This window comes from Ranitomeya variabilis, chromosome 4 (assembly GCF_051348905.1).
Source record: "Ranitomeya variabilis isolate aRanVar5 chromosome 4, aRanVar5.hap1, whole genome shotgun sequence".
Classification (NCBI taxonomy): Eukaryota; Metazoa; Chordata; class Amphibia; order Anura; family Dendrobatidae; genus Ranitomeya; species Ranitomeya variabilis.
The window spans coordinates 698275839-698291892 of record NC_135235.1 but is presented as its reverse complement, the minus strand read 5'-3'; the positions used below and the strand labels follow the sequence as shown (position 1 = coordinate 698291892).

The window sequence follows — 16054 nt, the reverse complement described above, 5'->3', positions numbered from 1 at the left end:
CCATGGTTGCAGACTCATAATCCAGTCCTGGATTGGAAAGCAATGTCTGTGTCAAGTTGGGGTTGTCAGGGAATTCATGGCGACGCTCCTGTGGTGTCAATTGCTTCATCCACTCCTTCTGAGGTCCCTGCGTTTTTGTCAGATTACCAGGATGTATTTGATGAGCCCAAACTCAGTTCTCTACCTCCTCATAGGGATTGTGATTGTGCTATAAATTTGATTCCTGGTAGTAAGTTTCCTAAGGGACGACTTTTCAATTTGTCAGTGCCGGAGCATGCTGCTATGCGGAGTTATATAAAGGAGTCTTTGGAGAAAGGACTTATTCGCCCCTCCTCCTCCCCTCTTGGTGCGGGGTTCTTTTTTATGGCTAAGAAGGATGGTTCCTTGAGACCTTGTATTGATTATCGCCTTCTAAACAAAATCACGGTCAAATTTCAATATCCTTTGCCATTGTTATCTGATCTGTTTGCTCGCATTAGGGGGTCTAGTTGGTTCACCAAGATAGATCTTCGTGGTGCGTATAACCTTGTGCGTATTAAGCAGGGTGATGAATGGAAAACTGCATTTAATACGCCCGAAGGCCATTTTGAGTACTTGGTGATGCCTTTTGGACTTTCTAACGCTCCTTCTGTCTTTCAGTCCTTTATGCACGACATCTTCCGTGAATATCTGGATAAATTTATGATTGTGTATCTGGATGATATTCTGTTTTTTTCGGATGATTGGGAGTCCCATGTTAAGCAGGTCAGGATGGTGTTTCAGGTCCTGCGTGCCAATGCTTTATTTGTGAAGGGCTCAAAATGTATTTTTGGAGTCCAGAAGGTCTCTTTTTTGGGTTTCATTTTTTCTCCTTCTGCTATTGAGATGGACCCAGTCAAGGTTCAGGCTATTCATGACTGGACTCAGCCTACATCTGTTAAGAGTCTTCAGAAGTTTTTGGGTTTTGCTAATTTTTACCGTCGCTTCATCACTAATTTTTCTGCTGTTGTTAAGCTATTGACGGATTTGACCAAGAAGGGTTCTGATGTTACTAATTGGTCTCCTGCGGCTGTGGAGGCCTTTCGGGAGCTGAAGCGCCGGTTTTCTTCGGCTCCGGTCTTATGTCAGCCAGACGTCTCCCTTCCTTTCCAGGTCGAGGTTGATGCTTCTGAGATTGGAGCGGGGGCTGTTTTGTCGCAGAGAAGCTCTGATGGCTCTGTGATGAAGCCATGTGCTTTCGTTTCAAGAAAGTTTTCGCCTGCCGAGTGGAATTATGATGTTGGTAATCGGGAGTTGTTGGCTATGAAGTGGGCATTTGAGGAGTGGCGACATTGGCTCGAGGGAGCTAAGCATTGTGTGGTGGTCTTGACTGATCACAAGAATTTGATTTATCTCGAGTCGGCCAAGCGGCTGAATCCTAGACAGGCTCGTTGGTCATTGTTTTTCTCTCGTTTTGATTTCGTGGTCTCATACCTGCCTGTTTCGAAGAATGTGAAGGCTGATGCTCTTTCTAGGAGTTTTGTGCCTGACTCTCCTAGTGATTCAGAGCCAGCTGGTATCCTCAGAGAAGGGGTGATTTTGTCTGCCATCTCCCCAGCTTTGCGACGAGTGCTGCAGGAGTTTCAGGCGGATAGACCTGACCGTTGTCCACCGGAGAGACTGTTTGTCCCAGATAGATGGACCAGCAGAGTTATTTCTGAGGTTCATTCTTCGGTGTTGGCAGGCCATCCTGGGAATTTTGGTACCAGAGATTTGGTGGCTAGGTCCTTCTGGTGGCCTTCCTTGTCGCGGGATGTGCGTTCCTTTGTGCAGTCTTGTGGAATTTGTGCTCGGGCTAAGCCTTGCTGTTCTCGTGCCAGTGGCTTGTTGTTGCCTTTGCCTGTCCCGAAGAGGCCTTGGACGCACATTTCCATGGATTTTATTTCAGATCTCCCTGTCTCTCAGAGAATGTCCGTCATTTGGGTGGTGTGTGATCGTTTTTCTAAAATGGTCCATTTGGTGCCCTTGCCTAAGTTGCCTTCCTCCTCCGAGTTGGTTCCTCTGTTTTTTCAAAATGTGGTTCGTTTGCACGGGATCCCTGAAAATATTGTTTCCGACAGAGGATCCCAGTTTGTGTCTAGATTTTGGCGGACCTTTTGTGCTAAGATGGGCATTAATTTGTCTTTTTCGTCGGCCTTCCATCCTCAGACGAATGGCCAAACCGAGCGCACGAATCAGACTTTGGAAACCTATTTAAGATGTTTTGTTTCTGCTTATCAGGACGACTGGGTGACTTTTGCCATTGGCCGAGTTTGCCCTTAATAATCGGGCTAGTTCTGCTACTTTGGTTTCGCTTTTTTTTGTAATTCAGGGTTTCATCCTCGTTTTTCCTCGGGTCAGGTGGAGTCTTCTGACTGTCCTGGAGTGGATGTTGTGGTGGATACTTATTTCAAAAACCGACTATACCTAAAAATACTTTATTAGAAAATTGTTTAAAATTGTAATAGACAAAAAAAAACCACAAACCTACACCAAAAAACAAAAAATGGGGCTCCTATTAATCCCTAAAAATCCCTGGTCCACCCTTCCTAGCAGTGGAGGTTGGCACCCTAGCTTGGACGCAAATTGGCGCCCCCACTCATCGGCGGCTCGTCCTGGTATGATCTACCAGACCCTATATAACCAGGAGGACAGCAAGAAAGGCCCGTTCAACAAAAAGACGTGCCGCCGGAAATTGAAATGGAAAGGAGGGTGGTGAACAGTAGGGATGAATATCAAATGTGATGGCCACCTCAATAATGAATATAGTCAGTTGGCCTACACTGCCAGAAAATTGGTAGCCCTTATATCAAATTAATGATCACAAAAAACAGCCATATAGATATATAGAATGGTGGTTTGATATGCTCAGGAATGCCTAGTATAACTGACCCTCTCAAACCCTAATAAGCCTGTCCCTACCTGGCTGCGGAGGTTGGCACCCCTAAATAAACACGCCTGTGGCGCCCCTGCTCTCGTCGGCTGCTCCTCAATAGCCCTATCCACTCACCCTATCCCGTCTAACCATGCAGCCCTTAGGACTGATTCAGACTTGGGAGGGAGGGGGAGGGGGGAGAAGAGGAGGGGGGGGGGGGAAGGAAAGAAAGGGACAGTAAAAGATATACAACCAAGATGGGTCAGGGGAGTGTTTTACTCTGTGTATACTAAAGTTATAATTTTAAATACAATGCCGCGTTACAGATACTGTGCAGACCCTTTATAGTTTGTAGGTAGTGTTATGTACGGCAGTCTCTTGCACAAGATTTAATACAGATGCCCCCCAGCAGACTGCTTCTAATCGTACTACCTTAACTAAAGTGCCGCATGACAGATATCATACAGTCCCCTTGAAATTTGTCAAGGTAATCTTATGTGCTGCGGTCTATTGTACAATATATTGCACAAATGCCCTCCAAGCCTTCTTACAGAAATTGTATTATATACAACAGATTATTGCACAGTTTTTATTGCACATGTGCCCTTAGCATACTCCTTGCACCAGCGGAGTGGCAGTGTATATATGACGGTCTATTGCACAAAATATCCCTCCAGCTAGCTACTTTCAAAGATAATATAGTAAATTATTTACACAGATTTATTGCATATGTGCCCTCCAGCATACTCCTTAAGTTCAACAGAGTAGCAGTATCCATGTTCAACAATCTAATGCACAGGGTATTGCATAGATGCCCTCCAGCACACTGCTTATAAAGATGGTGTTATATACATCAAGTTATTGCACGAATTTATTGTACGTGTGCCCTCCAAAATACTCATTACTATCAACGGAGAAGCAGTATCTATGTACAACAATCTATTGCACAGGGTATTGCACAGATGCCCTCCAGCACACTGCTTATAAAGATGGTGTTATATATATCAAGTTGTTGTACAAATTTATTGCACGTGTGCCCTCCAAGATATTCATTACTATCAACAGAGTAGCAGTATATGCGATGATTTATTATTATGCAGTTACCCAAAACATTTTAACATCCGAGTATCTCCCCTATTGCACTCTACCCAGCATATAACCAAAACCACAGTGGAATCAAATTCTCTTATCTGGTGTTTATGTGATCCTTTCACGCCTCAACGCGTTTCCCTGCCAAGATAACAGTTCATCAGGAGGCTAATGGTGAGACCGTTGTCCATAGATGCAGCATACGGCCATCAGAAAGTACTGCTTGTAGGTGGGCAAGATTTTGGAAGTCCTTAACCCTGTGTCATTTCGTTTGGACCTCCCGGCATCGTTTGCTATTCATAATGTGTTCCATCGTTCGTTGTTGCGGAGGTATGTGGTGCCTGTGGTTCCTTCTGTTGAGCCTCCTGCCCCTGTGCTGGTTGAGGGAGAATTGGAATACGTGGTGGAGAAGATCTTGGATTCTCGTATTTCTAGACGGAGGCTTCAGTATTTGGTTAAGTGGAAAGGCTATGGTCAGGAGGATAATTCCTGGGTTGTCGCCTCTGATGTTCATGCGGCCGATTTGGTTCGTGCCTTCCATGTGGCTCACCCTGATCGCCCTGGGGGTTTTGATGAGGGTTCGGTGACCCCTCCTCAAGGGGGGGTACTGTTGTGAACTCCGTTTTCAGGCTCCCTCTTGTGGTCACAGATGGTATTGTGTGACTTTGGTTTTTTGGCTCCCCCTGGTGGTTTGGTTTATTATCCTGCGGGTCTGCTGGATCAGCTGCCTCGTTATTCACCAGGGAGGCTCCTATTTAGCCCTGCTTCATTTCCACTTGTTGCCGGCTGTCAATGTATTCAGTGCTATTCTGATTACTCCTGATTATCTCGTTTTCTGCCTCTTCAGGATAAGCTAAGTTCTGTTTGAATATTTTTTGCTCATCTGCCTGCAATATGATTTCTGTGTATGATGAGTCTAGTCCAGCTTGCTAACATGTGATTTCTTTTTGCTGGTAAGCTCTGGGGTACGGAGTTGCTTCCCCTGCACCGTTAGTTGGTGCGGGGGCTCGAGCAATCTCTGCGTGGATATTTTGAATAGGGTTTTTCATTGACCGCACAGTTCTCTTCCTATTTTCTGCTATCTAGTATTAGCGGGCCTCATTTGCTAAATCTGATTTCATCTCTGCGTTTGTGCTTTCCCCTTAACTCACCGTTAATATTTGTGGGGGGCTATTCTATATCTTTGGGGTCTTCCACTGAGGCAAGTGAGGACTTACTTTCCCTTCAGGAATAGTCAGTTTCTCAGGCCGTGAAGAGACGTCTAGGATTTTTTAGGTAACGTTCCACGGCTGCCTATAGTTGTTTGCGGATAGGATCAGGTTGCGGTCAATCTAGTTACCACTTCCCCAGAGCTAGTAGTCTGTTCAGTTACTTAGCTAGTCCGACCTGCGATCCTTGCCACTAGGATCATAACAATGCTCCTCTCCATAGGCCTCAAGGACACAGCCCTCTCCTGGTTCTCCTCCTACCTCTCTGACGGCTCCTTCACTGTATCTTTTGCCGGTTTCTCTTTCTCTCCTCGTCCCCTTACTATCGGGGTTCGGCAGGGCTCAGTCCTAGGCCCCCTCCTCTTCTCTCTATACACGGCCCCTATTGGACAAACAATCAGCAGATTTGGGTTCCAGTATCATCTCTATGCTGATGACACCCAATTATACACTTCTTCCCCTGACATCACCCCTACCCTAATTAAAAATACCAAGGATTGTCTGTCTGCTGTCTCTAACATCATGTCCTCCCTCTATCTGAAACTAAATCTCTCCAAAACGGAACTTCTTTTGTTTCTCCCTTCTACTAACCTCACTCTACCCAACATTGAAATTACCCTGGAGGGTTCAACCATAACTCCCAAGCAGCATGCCCGCTGTCTTGGGGTCATATTCGACACTGAACTTTCCTTTACTCCCTATATCTGATCACTCACTCGCTCTTGTCACCTGCATCTTAAAAACATCTCCAGAATCCGACCTTTTCTCACCTTTGAAACTGCCAAGACTCTTACTGTCGTTCTTATTCATTCTCTTCTGGACTACTGCAACTCCCTTCTGATTGGTCCCTCTTTTACCAAACTTTCCCCTCTCCAATCCATATTGAATGCAGCAGCCAGTCATATTTCTGTCCAGCCGCTTCAACGATGCCTCCATCTTGTGCCAGTCATTACACTGGCTACCCATTCGCTACAGGGTCCAGTATAAACTCATCTCTCTTACCCACAAAGCTCTCCACAGTTCTGCACCGCCTTATATCTCCTCTCTCATCTCTGTCTATCGCCCTACACGTGCCCTCCGTTCTACAAATGACCTAAGACTATCATCTGAAGATCTATCATATAATCTAATCCCTGGGGTAGGTGGATTGTCCAGGTTGTAAGCTCTATAGAAAAGGGCTTTAAATGTCCAAAGCCATTTGAACAGTGTTGGGTGGAGGAGAATGTTGTGGTCTAGAGGTAAAATGATGATCTCATGATTGTGATATGGCCGGACTACACCACTGATAAAGCAGCCACAGCCGGTGACTGAGAAGAATCTGTGACTTCTCTGCATTTAGTGGTTACTACTCACCTGGGTAGTCATATGTAGGAATCTCCTCTTTACACCGCTCATCACCCCTCACATATGTCTCTGTAGTATTAACATGGGTCAGATCTTCACCCTGAAATAAATATTGTAAAAGTCACAGACAGATGGAGAAGTCACATCTATGATCAGCTCTAATCCTGCCATCTCCACCGTTCTCATTACACAAGTATAAAACATATAATACTGGTGGATAAAACAAGAGTGAGCAGGGTAATTCCATATCAAGTGTTCCCAATCTGAATATTTTTTTACCTCATGTCTTTAGATTTTTATTTAATTTGTTTTATTAAGTGCTATTTTAGTAAATTACAAAAAAAAAAGTTTTATATTTTTATCTCCATTAAATTTTATAGATTTCTAAAGTTTCAAGAAAGTCTGAATTTTGGACTTGTATGATGTTACATTTTTTATCATATCTTGTATTAGAAATAAGATAAAGATATTGGAGAGGACATTTTGTTTAGAAAGGTACAGGGTTTAATTTCATATATCATAAGTTCAGCCAAATTCAAAATTGTGATGTGCAATTTTGAAAAAAAAAAAAAAATGATGTGTGGCCCGCAACGGTCTACTAGCTTGGTGCATTAGCACCAGGTCTAGTAATCAGCTATGAAGAGTAGGTCTCCAGATGGAGACTTTTGTGAGTAGCCCCTCATAGTTGTGCAGATCGGAGAGGGGGTAAGGTAGGATCCCCTGGATCTTGTTATACTGCCTAAGTGTGATTTGTGTGGGCAAGCTTTGGCCGTCATTATACCAGTAATGGGGGCTCTGGGGGTGTCACTACTGTGAGTGTGGAGAGAGCTGGATGTGGCTTGCAAGCCTCCCCGTTACTGGGGATTGGGGAGATGTGACTGGACTGGTCGAGAGCAGTTTGAGCGGGAAGATTTCAGTGTTTATAAAGCTCATCTCACGGTCCAGTCAGCTGTTCATCGTGCGAAGAATCAGTCGAATTATCCCTTCCAATATCTAAAAAAGATGATTTTTTTATTTGGAAATCCTTCACCCGACACTATTATCCCACAGACGGAACAGACCTGAATTCAAGATTTCTGAAGTGACGCTGTTCATATACGGGTATTCTTTGTTTTTATTTAAGCATGGTCCCAATAAGAGCCCAATTTAAATTTTGGTACAGATGTGGCCAGGAGCATAGGAGGCACGTGAGGATTTTCTGCTCATTTTATTTCATATTGATTTTTCTAAAATGGGTTTTGAAATTTTGCATTTGATTCTGCATGGGTAAAATATTAACAAAGATTCTCGTGACATATCTGTTGGAATCCTCTACTGCTCTAAGTTGAATGGTGTTTTTCTCAGAAATTCCAAATTTTTTTCACAACTTTAAAAATTAATTTAAAAAAAATAAAATGTATAGAATTTTTCTTCTTCACATTTTGCATACTCTGACACAGTATTACCAAAGAAGAAATTCTCAAAAGAATTAAAAATCTAGTGGTAATATTCATTGGTTCATTTGACTTGGACCATCAGACCTTCACAGCCATCAGGACATAGGAGACATCTCATGACACCTTCTCTCCATCTACCTGATGATCCTGATGAACTTTGAGATATTCTTGTTTACAGTCCTGTGGAAGAAGAGGACGGGGACATCTCTCTGGTGTTGTCCTCTTACTGGATAGATCTGGAGGAAACACATACAGGGACTGCATTCATTCTATACATACAGATAATTATAGGCCGTGTGTATTTAGTCCTGTCTATTACCTGGTGATGTGAGGGGCTGGGGATCCTCCATCATGACCTCCTTGTACAGATCTCTGTGTCCTTCTAAATACTCCCACTCCTCCATGGAGAAATAGACGGCGACATCCTGACACCTTATAGGAACCTGACACATACAATGAGACCATCATCCCCCGATCACTTCATAGCATTACTGTATAATGTCCCAGCATTCCCAGCAGTGTCACCTCTCCAGTCAGCAGCTCAACCATCTTGTAGGTGAGTTCTAGGATCTTCTGGTCATTGATGTCCTCATGTATCAGGGGGTGAGGTGGAGACCACATGATTGGGCTCAGGGGTCTTCCCCATCCCTCAGACACAGGGTCCTGACAGCGCTCACTAGAGGTCTTCTTCACCACTGTGTAATCCTGGTTATGGAGAGACACATTATTAAATCTCACTACAGACATTTCCAGAGTCCTCACCTCCCCAGTTCTGTCGATCTGTTATTCCCATAGATAAGAATGATGTAATGTGACGTCATCAGAATCTCTCACCTCTCCAGTAAGCCGGAAGAGGATCTCTAGGGTGAGGTGTAATATCCTCTCCGCCATCTTGTCTCTGTCCATATCCATCATTGATGGGTAAATCAGTAAAATTCTCTTTTGTAGAAGATCTTCGCTGAGAGGATCCGATATTGTAGAGACCTGAATGAGAAGATGATGAGCCGATGTAACATCATAAAAATCCTGTGTAATAATACAATTACTGGAGATAATAAGGGAAACATATGAGGAGATTTATTATTTTACAGTATTTAGTTTCCTTCTTTACATCTACTAATAAAACCTATATATTTAGGCCACAGACAACAAGCAGTTTCTCCCTCGGAGTCGGCAGCTGAATACGTTCCTCATAGACTCATCGTCCATAACGCTAATTCTCATCTCATTTACCGACACTGGAATCGGCATTAGTAATACTGCAGGAGATATTCATTACACGTGACAGGAGAAATAACGACTCCATGATGAGGACGACATCTTCATCTTCTACTACGGCTCTAGAAACAGATTTGTCCACAGTCCGTCACTGACTCCATCCCCACCGGCCTCTATATGAAGGTTTCCCGTCTTCCCCGCACTGTAATCTTCTATCACGTTAGATCTCAGCTCTGAGTCACACACAGAAGTTTGAGGCTTTTATAGGAGATTGTTGGTAAGAACAAGACCGGAGATATCTGAGGCCGATGTCTCCATGTACGGGGTTTCTCTTTCTCGGGATATGATGGTTTTCTTTGGTACTTTCCCCCATTAGAAGGGACACCGGTGGATATTGGGGTCTTTACCTGCTACAGTCCTGGTGGGATTTACTCGGTACAGTGGCCGTTGGACAAATATCACCATCAATTACCATCAGACTGAAGGAACATCGCTCCTCTACTCGGCTCTATGGATCCAGGATGAAATCCACTGCGGCCCCTGCAAGAAAAGAAGGAGAAAGAGCAGAAGTTGGGGGAGACCACCGAGGCCTGAGATTTCTACGGCTGCTCTGTGCGCACAGGACCTGTGATGAGGTCACAGGAGGGGAGGAGTCAGGGGGTCACATGATCAGGGGCCTCAGTGTATGCAGGACTCTGCTGTGCTGGTTGTCATGGTGCTGGATGAGGGGAAGTTTATGTGTGGGGTCAGGAGGGGTTTACAGTGTGGATGTAGCAGAGCCGTGTGTGTATGAGGTGTATGGAGAGGAGGAGGAGCCACGTGTGTACGGACCACCATGTACGCTGCATGCACCGATATACCCACAGCTTCAATCGCAGACCCCTCTGTATACACCCATATACCCCCAGCTTTGCTCACAGACCCCCGGATCTCTATCCCCCTGTAGAACTGACCCCGGACACACACACGGTAACACTGCACACATCGGCCTCTCGTCTCTCGCACATACACTCATAACATACGATGGAGTCAGACGAACCCTCCTAGAAAACGTGAGCACAAAGTCATTACTACAGGACTGTATGAGAAAGGGATTTATTCTACAAGAAACGCTTGGGCCACAAATGAGAGAATCCGGGCCCCGTGGCTGGATACTCCGGGCCCCCAGCGTGTTAGGACCAGACGGGGTCTTTGTCCCTGGAGCTTCTCTCCTCGGTATAATGAGACTCTGATCTCGGTCATATAAAGAGGGTTGGAGTAAAGTAGAAACGGCCTGAAGATGAGACCTTGTCTGATCTGTGTGTCCTGTGTAAGAACTATGGAGATAGCGCTATTCTTCTGTATAATGGGGCATGGCGCTGGGGCCTGAATATGAGACCTTGTCTGATCTCTGTGTCCTGTGTAAGAACTATGGAGATCGCGCTATTCTCCTGTATAATGGGGCATGGTGCTGGGGCCTGAATATGAGACCTTGTCTGATCTTTGTGTCCTGTGTAAGAACTATGGAGATTGCGCTATTCCCCTGAATAATGGGGCATGGCGCTGGGGCCTGAATATGAGACCTTGTCTGATCTCTGTGTCCTGTGTAAGAACTATGGAGATAGCGCTATTCTTCTGTATAATGGGGCATGGTGCTGGGGCCTGAATATGAGACCTTGTCTGATCTCTGTGTCCTGTGTAAGAACTATGGAGATAGCGCTATTCTTCTGTATAATGGGGCATGGCGCTGGGGCCTGAATATGAGACCTTGTCTGATCTCTGTGTCCTGTGTAAGAACTATGGAGATTGCGCTATTCTTCTGTATAATGGGGCATGGCGCTGGGGCTTGAATATGAGACCTTGTCTGACATCTGTGTCCTGTGTAAGAACTATGGAGATAGCGCTATTCTTCTGTATAATGAGGCATGGCGCTGGGGCTTGAATATGAGACCTTGTCTGATCTCTGTGTCCTGTGTAAGAACTATGGAGATCGCGCTATTCTCCTGTATAATGGGGCATGGTGCTGGGGCCTGAATATGAGACCTTGTCTGATCTCTGTGTCCTGTGTAAGAACTATGGAGATTGCGCTATTCCCCTGAATAATGGGGCATGGCGCTGGGGCCTGAATATGAGACCTTGTCTGATCTCTGTGTCCTGTGTAAGAACTATGGAGATAGCGCTATTCTTCTGTATAATGGGGCATGGCGCTGGGGCCTGAATATGAGACCTTGTCTGATCTCTGTGTCCTATGTAAGAACTATGGAGACCGCGCTATTCTTCTGTGTAATGGGACATGGCGCTGGGGCCTGAATATGAGACCTTGTCTGATCTCTGTGTCCTGTGTAAGAACTATGGAGATAGCGCTATTCTTCTGTATAATGGGGCATGGCGCTGGGGCTTGAATATGAGACCTTGTCTGACATCTGTGTCCTGTGTAAGAACTATGGAGATAGCGCTATTCTTCTGTATAATGGGGCATGGCGCTGGGGCCTGAATATGAGACCTTGTCTGATCTCTGTGTCCTGAGTAAGAACTATGGAGATAGCGCTATTCTTCTGTATAATGGGGCATGGCGCTGGGGCTTGAATATGAGACCTTGTCTGACATCTGTGTCCTGTGTAAGAACTATGGAGATAGCGCTATTCTTCTGTATAATGGGGCATGGCGCTGGGGCCTGAATATGAGACCTTGTCTGATCTCTGTGTCCTGAGTAAGAACTATGGAGATAGCGCTATTCTTCTGTATAATGGGGCATGGAGCTGGGGCCTGAATATGAGACCTTGTCTGATCTCTGTGTCCTGTGTAAGAACTATGGAGATAGCGCTATTCTTCTGTATAATGAGGCATGGCGCTGGGGCTTGAATATGAGACCTTGTCTGACATCTGTGTCCTGTGTAAGAACTATGGAGATAGCGCTATTCTTCTGTATAATGGGGCATGGCGCTGGGGCCTGAATATGAGACCTTGTCTGATCTGTGTGTCCTGTGTAAGAACTATGGAGATAGCGCTATTCTCCTGTATAATGGGGCATGGCGCTGGGGCTTGAATTTGAGACCTTGTCTGATCTCTGTGTCCTGTGTAAGAACTATGGAGATCGCGCTATTCTTCTGTATAATGGGGCATGGCGCTGGGGCCTGAATATGAGACCTTGTCTGATCTCTGTGTTCTGTGTAAGAACTATGGAGATAGCGCTAGTCTTCTGTATAATGGGGCATGGCGCTGGGGCCTGAATATGAGACCTTGTCTGATCTCTGTGTCCTGTGTAAGAACTATGGAGATCACGCTATTCTTCTGTATAATGGGGCATGGTGTTGGAGCCTGAATATGAGACCTTGTCTGATCTCTGTGTCCTGTGTAAGAACTATGGAGATCGCGTTATTCTTCTGTATATTGGGGCATGGCGCTGGGCCTGAATATGAGACCTTGTATGATATCTGTGTCCTGTGTAAGAACTATGGAGATCACTATATTCTTCTGTATATTGGGGCATGGCGCTGGGCCTGAATATGAGACCTTGTCTGACATCTGTGTCCTGTGTAAGAACTATGGAGATATCGCTATTATTCTGTATAATGGGGCATGGTGCTGGGGCCTGAATATGAGACCTTGTCTGATCTCTGTGTCCTGTGTAAGAACTATGGAGATCGCGCTATTTTTCTGTATAATGGGGCATGGCGCTGGGGCCTGAATATGAGACCTTGTCTGATCTCTGTGTTCTGTGTAAGAACTATGGAGATCGCGCTATTCTTCTGTATAATGGGGCATGGTGCTGGGGCCTGAATATGAGACCTTGTCTGATCTCTGTGTCCTGTGTAAGAACTATGGAGATTGCGCTATTCTTCTGTATAATGGGGCATGGCGCTGGGGTCTGAATGAGACCTTATCTGATCTCTGATTCCTGAAAAGAGGGTGGGCGTCCAATGTATCCATGGCGACACTAAGGACTACTCTGTGGCCCATGTGGTCATAAACACAAACTTTATCCCATGAGGTGGGCGAAGTCAAGGACCTATTGCACCCTATTATAATAGGTCGGGACTTTGCATTATTTTGGGACTTATGAGGGGAAAGGGAGAACATCTGATTGTCTGGACAACAGCCAGGTTGCTCCTAAAGAAACCTCATCGTAGTCCACAGCTGACAGGTTTCCTTTTTGTGTGCTTGTTGGCGATGAGGATGAGGCAAGCATCCCCAGAGGCCAACATTCCTGAGCTGGAGGTGTCCGAGGGAAACGTTGGAACTGCCCAGCTCAGGGATTTAACTCTAAAAGGGGCATTTGATAATGTGACTGTATTTAATGGTGTTGCTCAAGAGATGGGGGTTGACACCCAATACCCATACTTTGCCATGAATGGGGAGATGATATATCTGATACCAAGCTGAGAGGGGAGGTAATTGAGCAGTTACTGGTGCCAGGGCCGAAAAAAAAGACGCAGAGTGTTAGCCACGGTCCAAACACGTGTTAAGTGGTCACCTGGGTGTAGAAACAACCCAGGAATAGATCCTCCAGAGGGTGTACCATAGGTCGGCGAGGGTGAGACACTTCAACCATGGGGATCGAGTACTAGTGCTGGTACCTATGGTGGAGAGCAAATTCCTGGCCAAGTGGCAGGGCCCCTACAAAATAGTTGAAAAGGTTGGAGACGTCAACTATAAAGTCCACCAACCAGGAAGAAGAGCCCTACCAGGTATACCACATCAACTAGATTAAGCCACGGCGAGAAAGGGAGTCCGTGGAAGCTCCGTGTTGGGTGGCCAACCTGAAGCAGATGTGGAGGAAGTTAAGGTGGCAGAGACGCTGTCACGTGCCCAAAAGCAACAGTGCCGAGAGTTGCTACAGTGGAACAGGGACCTATTCTCGGAGCTGCCAGGTTGTACGAAGGTTATGGAGGATGAGGTTCTGATGCAGCCTAATGTCTGGGTTAACTTGAAACCACATCGGATTCCCAAAGCCCGCCAAGAGGTGATCTCAAAAGAGTTGAAGTGGATGCTGAGCCTGGGAGTCATCGAGGAATCCAAGAGTAGCTGGTCCAGTCCAATAGTGTTAATGTCAAAACCAGATGGAGAATGGTGGTTTTGCAATGACTATAGGAAGCTGAGCGAAGTTTCTGTTTGATGCATACCCGATGCCCCGGGTCAATTAATTAAATAAGAGGCTAGGGCCAGCTAGGTACATTACTACACTTGACCTCACAAAAGAGAAGATTGCCTTTTTAATGCTAGATGGATGCTTAAAATACACTAGGATGCCATTTGGGTTACAAGGTGCTCCAGCCACATTCCAGAGAGCCATGAGATCCTAGCTCCTCACAAGAGGTACGCAGCGGCCTACCGACATTGTGATCTTCAGCTAGGATTGGGGAAGCTATCTGAGCATGGTTCAGGCGATATTTGATGCTCTATGGACCCGAAACCCGAAGAAATGTGCCTTGGGAATGGAGGAAGTTAAATACTTTGGCTATGTTGTAGGCAGGGGTGAAAAATAAAGCCCCAGATAAATAAAGTTGAAGCGATCCAAGGCTGGCCACAACCCCTCTCAAAGAAGCAGGTTCCTGGGCATTGTGGGCTATTATCACCGGTTTATCCCAAACTTCGCCATGGTAGCTGCTTCTCTGACAGACCTCCATAAAGGGACAAAGTTGGCTACGGCTAAGTGGTCTCCAGAAGCTGAGATGGCCTTCCAGGAACTGAAGCTGGTTGTCACGTGAGTACTGGGTAGACTAAGGCGGGTTACCCGGACCCCTGCGATATCACTCAGGCTAGGGGAACCCTGTCTGTCCCTTTCCCAGAAGTTACACTAAAGGTGTGCATGTCTGGCCCGCCAGGCCTGACCCTGTCTCCTGTTTCAGCCCTAAGCTGAAACCACCACCCGCCACCCAGTAAAGAGACCACACACCAATCCCCACAGAAAGCACAGACAGGGAAAACTGAAAAATGCATCACGCCGCAGACACACAGGAATACACTATAATGTGCACAGGGCAAAACAAATACAAATATAGGAAGGAGGAATATGACAAAGGATAATACACCACCATATACGATATTCCTGCAACAAGACCACCACTCCAGACCGAGATCACCAGGCACAAGACAAAAGCTATAATCGGCAACGCCCACAGTCCAGCACGACTATTTAAAGGCCGTGGGCGTGACCCAGCCTCCAACCTGATTACCAGCTAGATTAACCCCTAGCAAGCTGGATAAAATGTAGCCGACGCCACTGAGCGTGTAGTGGACGTAAGTGGAATTACTGCTGTCTGTCGGACGCCCTAGTGTGAACAGCGTCCGACATGACAGTACCCCGCCTTCTACGAGGGACCCCAGGGCCCTCATGACTTATAGGACCCGGCTTGTCCGGATGGAGGCGGTGAAACATACTGACCAGCCGGTCCGCATGTATGTCCGAGGCAGGTACCCAGGACCTCTCTTCCGGCCCATAACCACGCCAGTGTACCAGGTACTGTAATGTGCAGCGCACTACACGAGAGTCCACCACCTTGGAGACTTCAAACTCCAAATTGCCATCCACCAAAACTGGAGGTGGCATAGGCACCGTGTCCACAGAACCCACCACCTTTTTTAACAAATATCTGTGGAACACGTTGTGTATTTTATATACCGTAGGGAGCGCCAAACGGTAGGCTACCGGGTTAATGATGGCGGCAACCCTAAATGGACCAATAAACCTTGGACCCAATTTCAAGGATGGAATCTTGAGTTTTATGTTTTTTGTGGACAACCACACCCAGTCACCCACACTCAGGTCCGGACCTGTCACACGTTTACTGTCAGCCACTCGATTGTAACTTGCACCTATGCTTAGCAAGCGCTGTTTCACTCTCCTCCACACGGATGCCAGTTGTGCTCCTAAGTGGTCCTCCTCCAGGACGCCAGAAGAACCCCCC

General features: G+C 46.1%; 1 protein-coding gene across 2 annotated transcripts in view; it reads right to left on the bottom strand.

The window, feature by feature from the left end:
• LOC143767738 (uncharacterized) overlaps positions 1-9768 on the bottom strand; it is a 70487-nt gene extending 60719 nt beyond the window's left edge. For both annotated transcript variants that reach the window (XM_077256245.1, XM_077256246.1), the window contains exons 1-6: positions 9640-9768; positions 8784-8933; positions 8475-8654; positions 8269-8392; positions 8088-8185; positions 6523-6613 (exon numbers count right to left, since the gene is read on the bottom strand). In XM_077256245.1, coding sequence (XP_077112360.1) covers positions 6523-6613; positions 8088-8185; positions 8269-8392; positions 8475-8654; positions 8784-8933; positions 9640-9642 — 646 coding nt within the window. In that variant the 5' untranslated portion in view covers positions 9643-9768. The remainder of the gene's footprint in view (positions 1-6522; positions 6614-8087; positions 8186-8268; positions 8393-8474; positions 8655-8783; positions 8934-9639) is intronic.
• Between the last annotated feature and the right edge of the window lie 6286 nt (positions 9769-16054).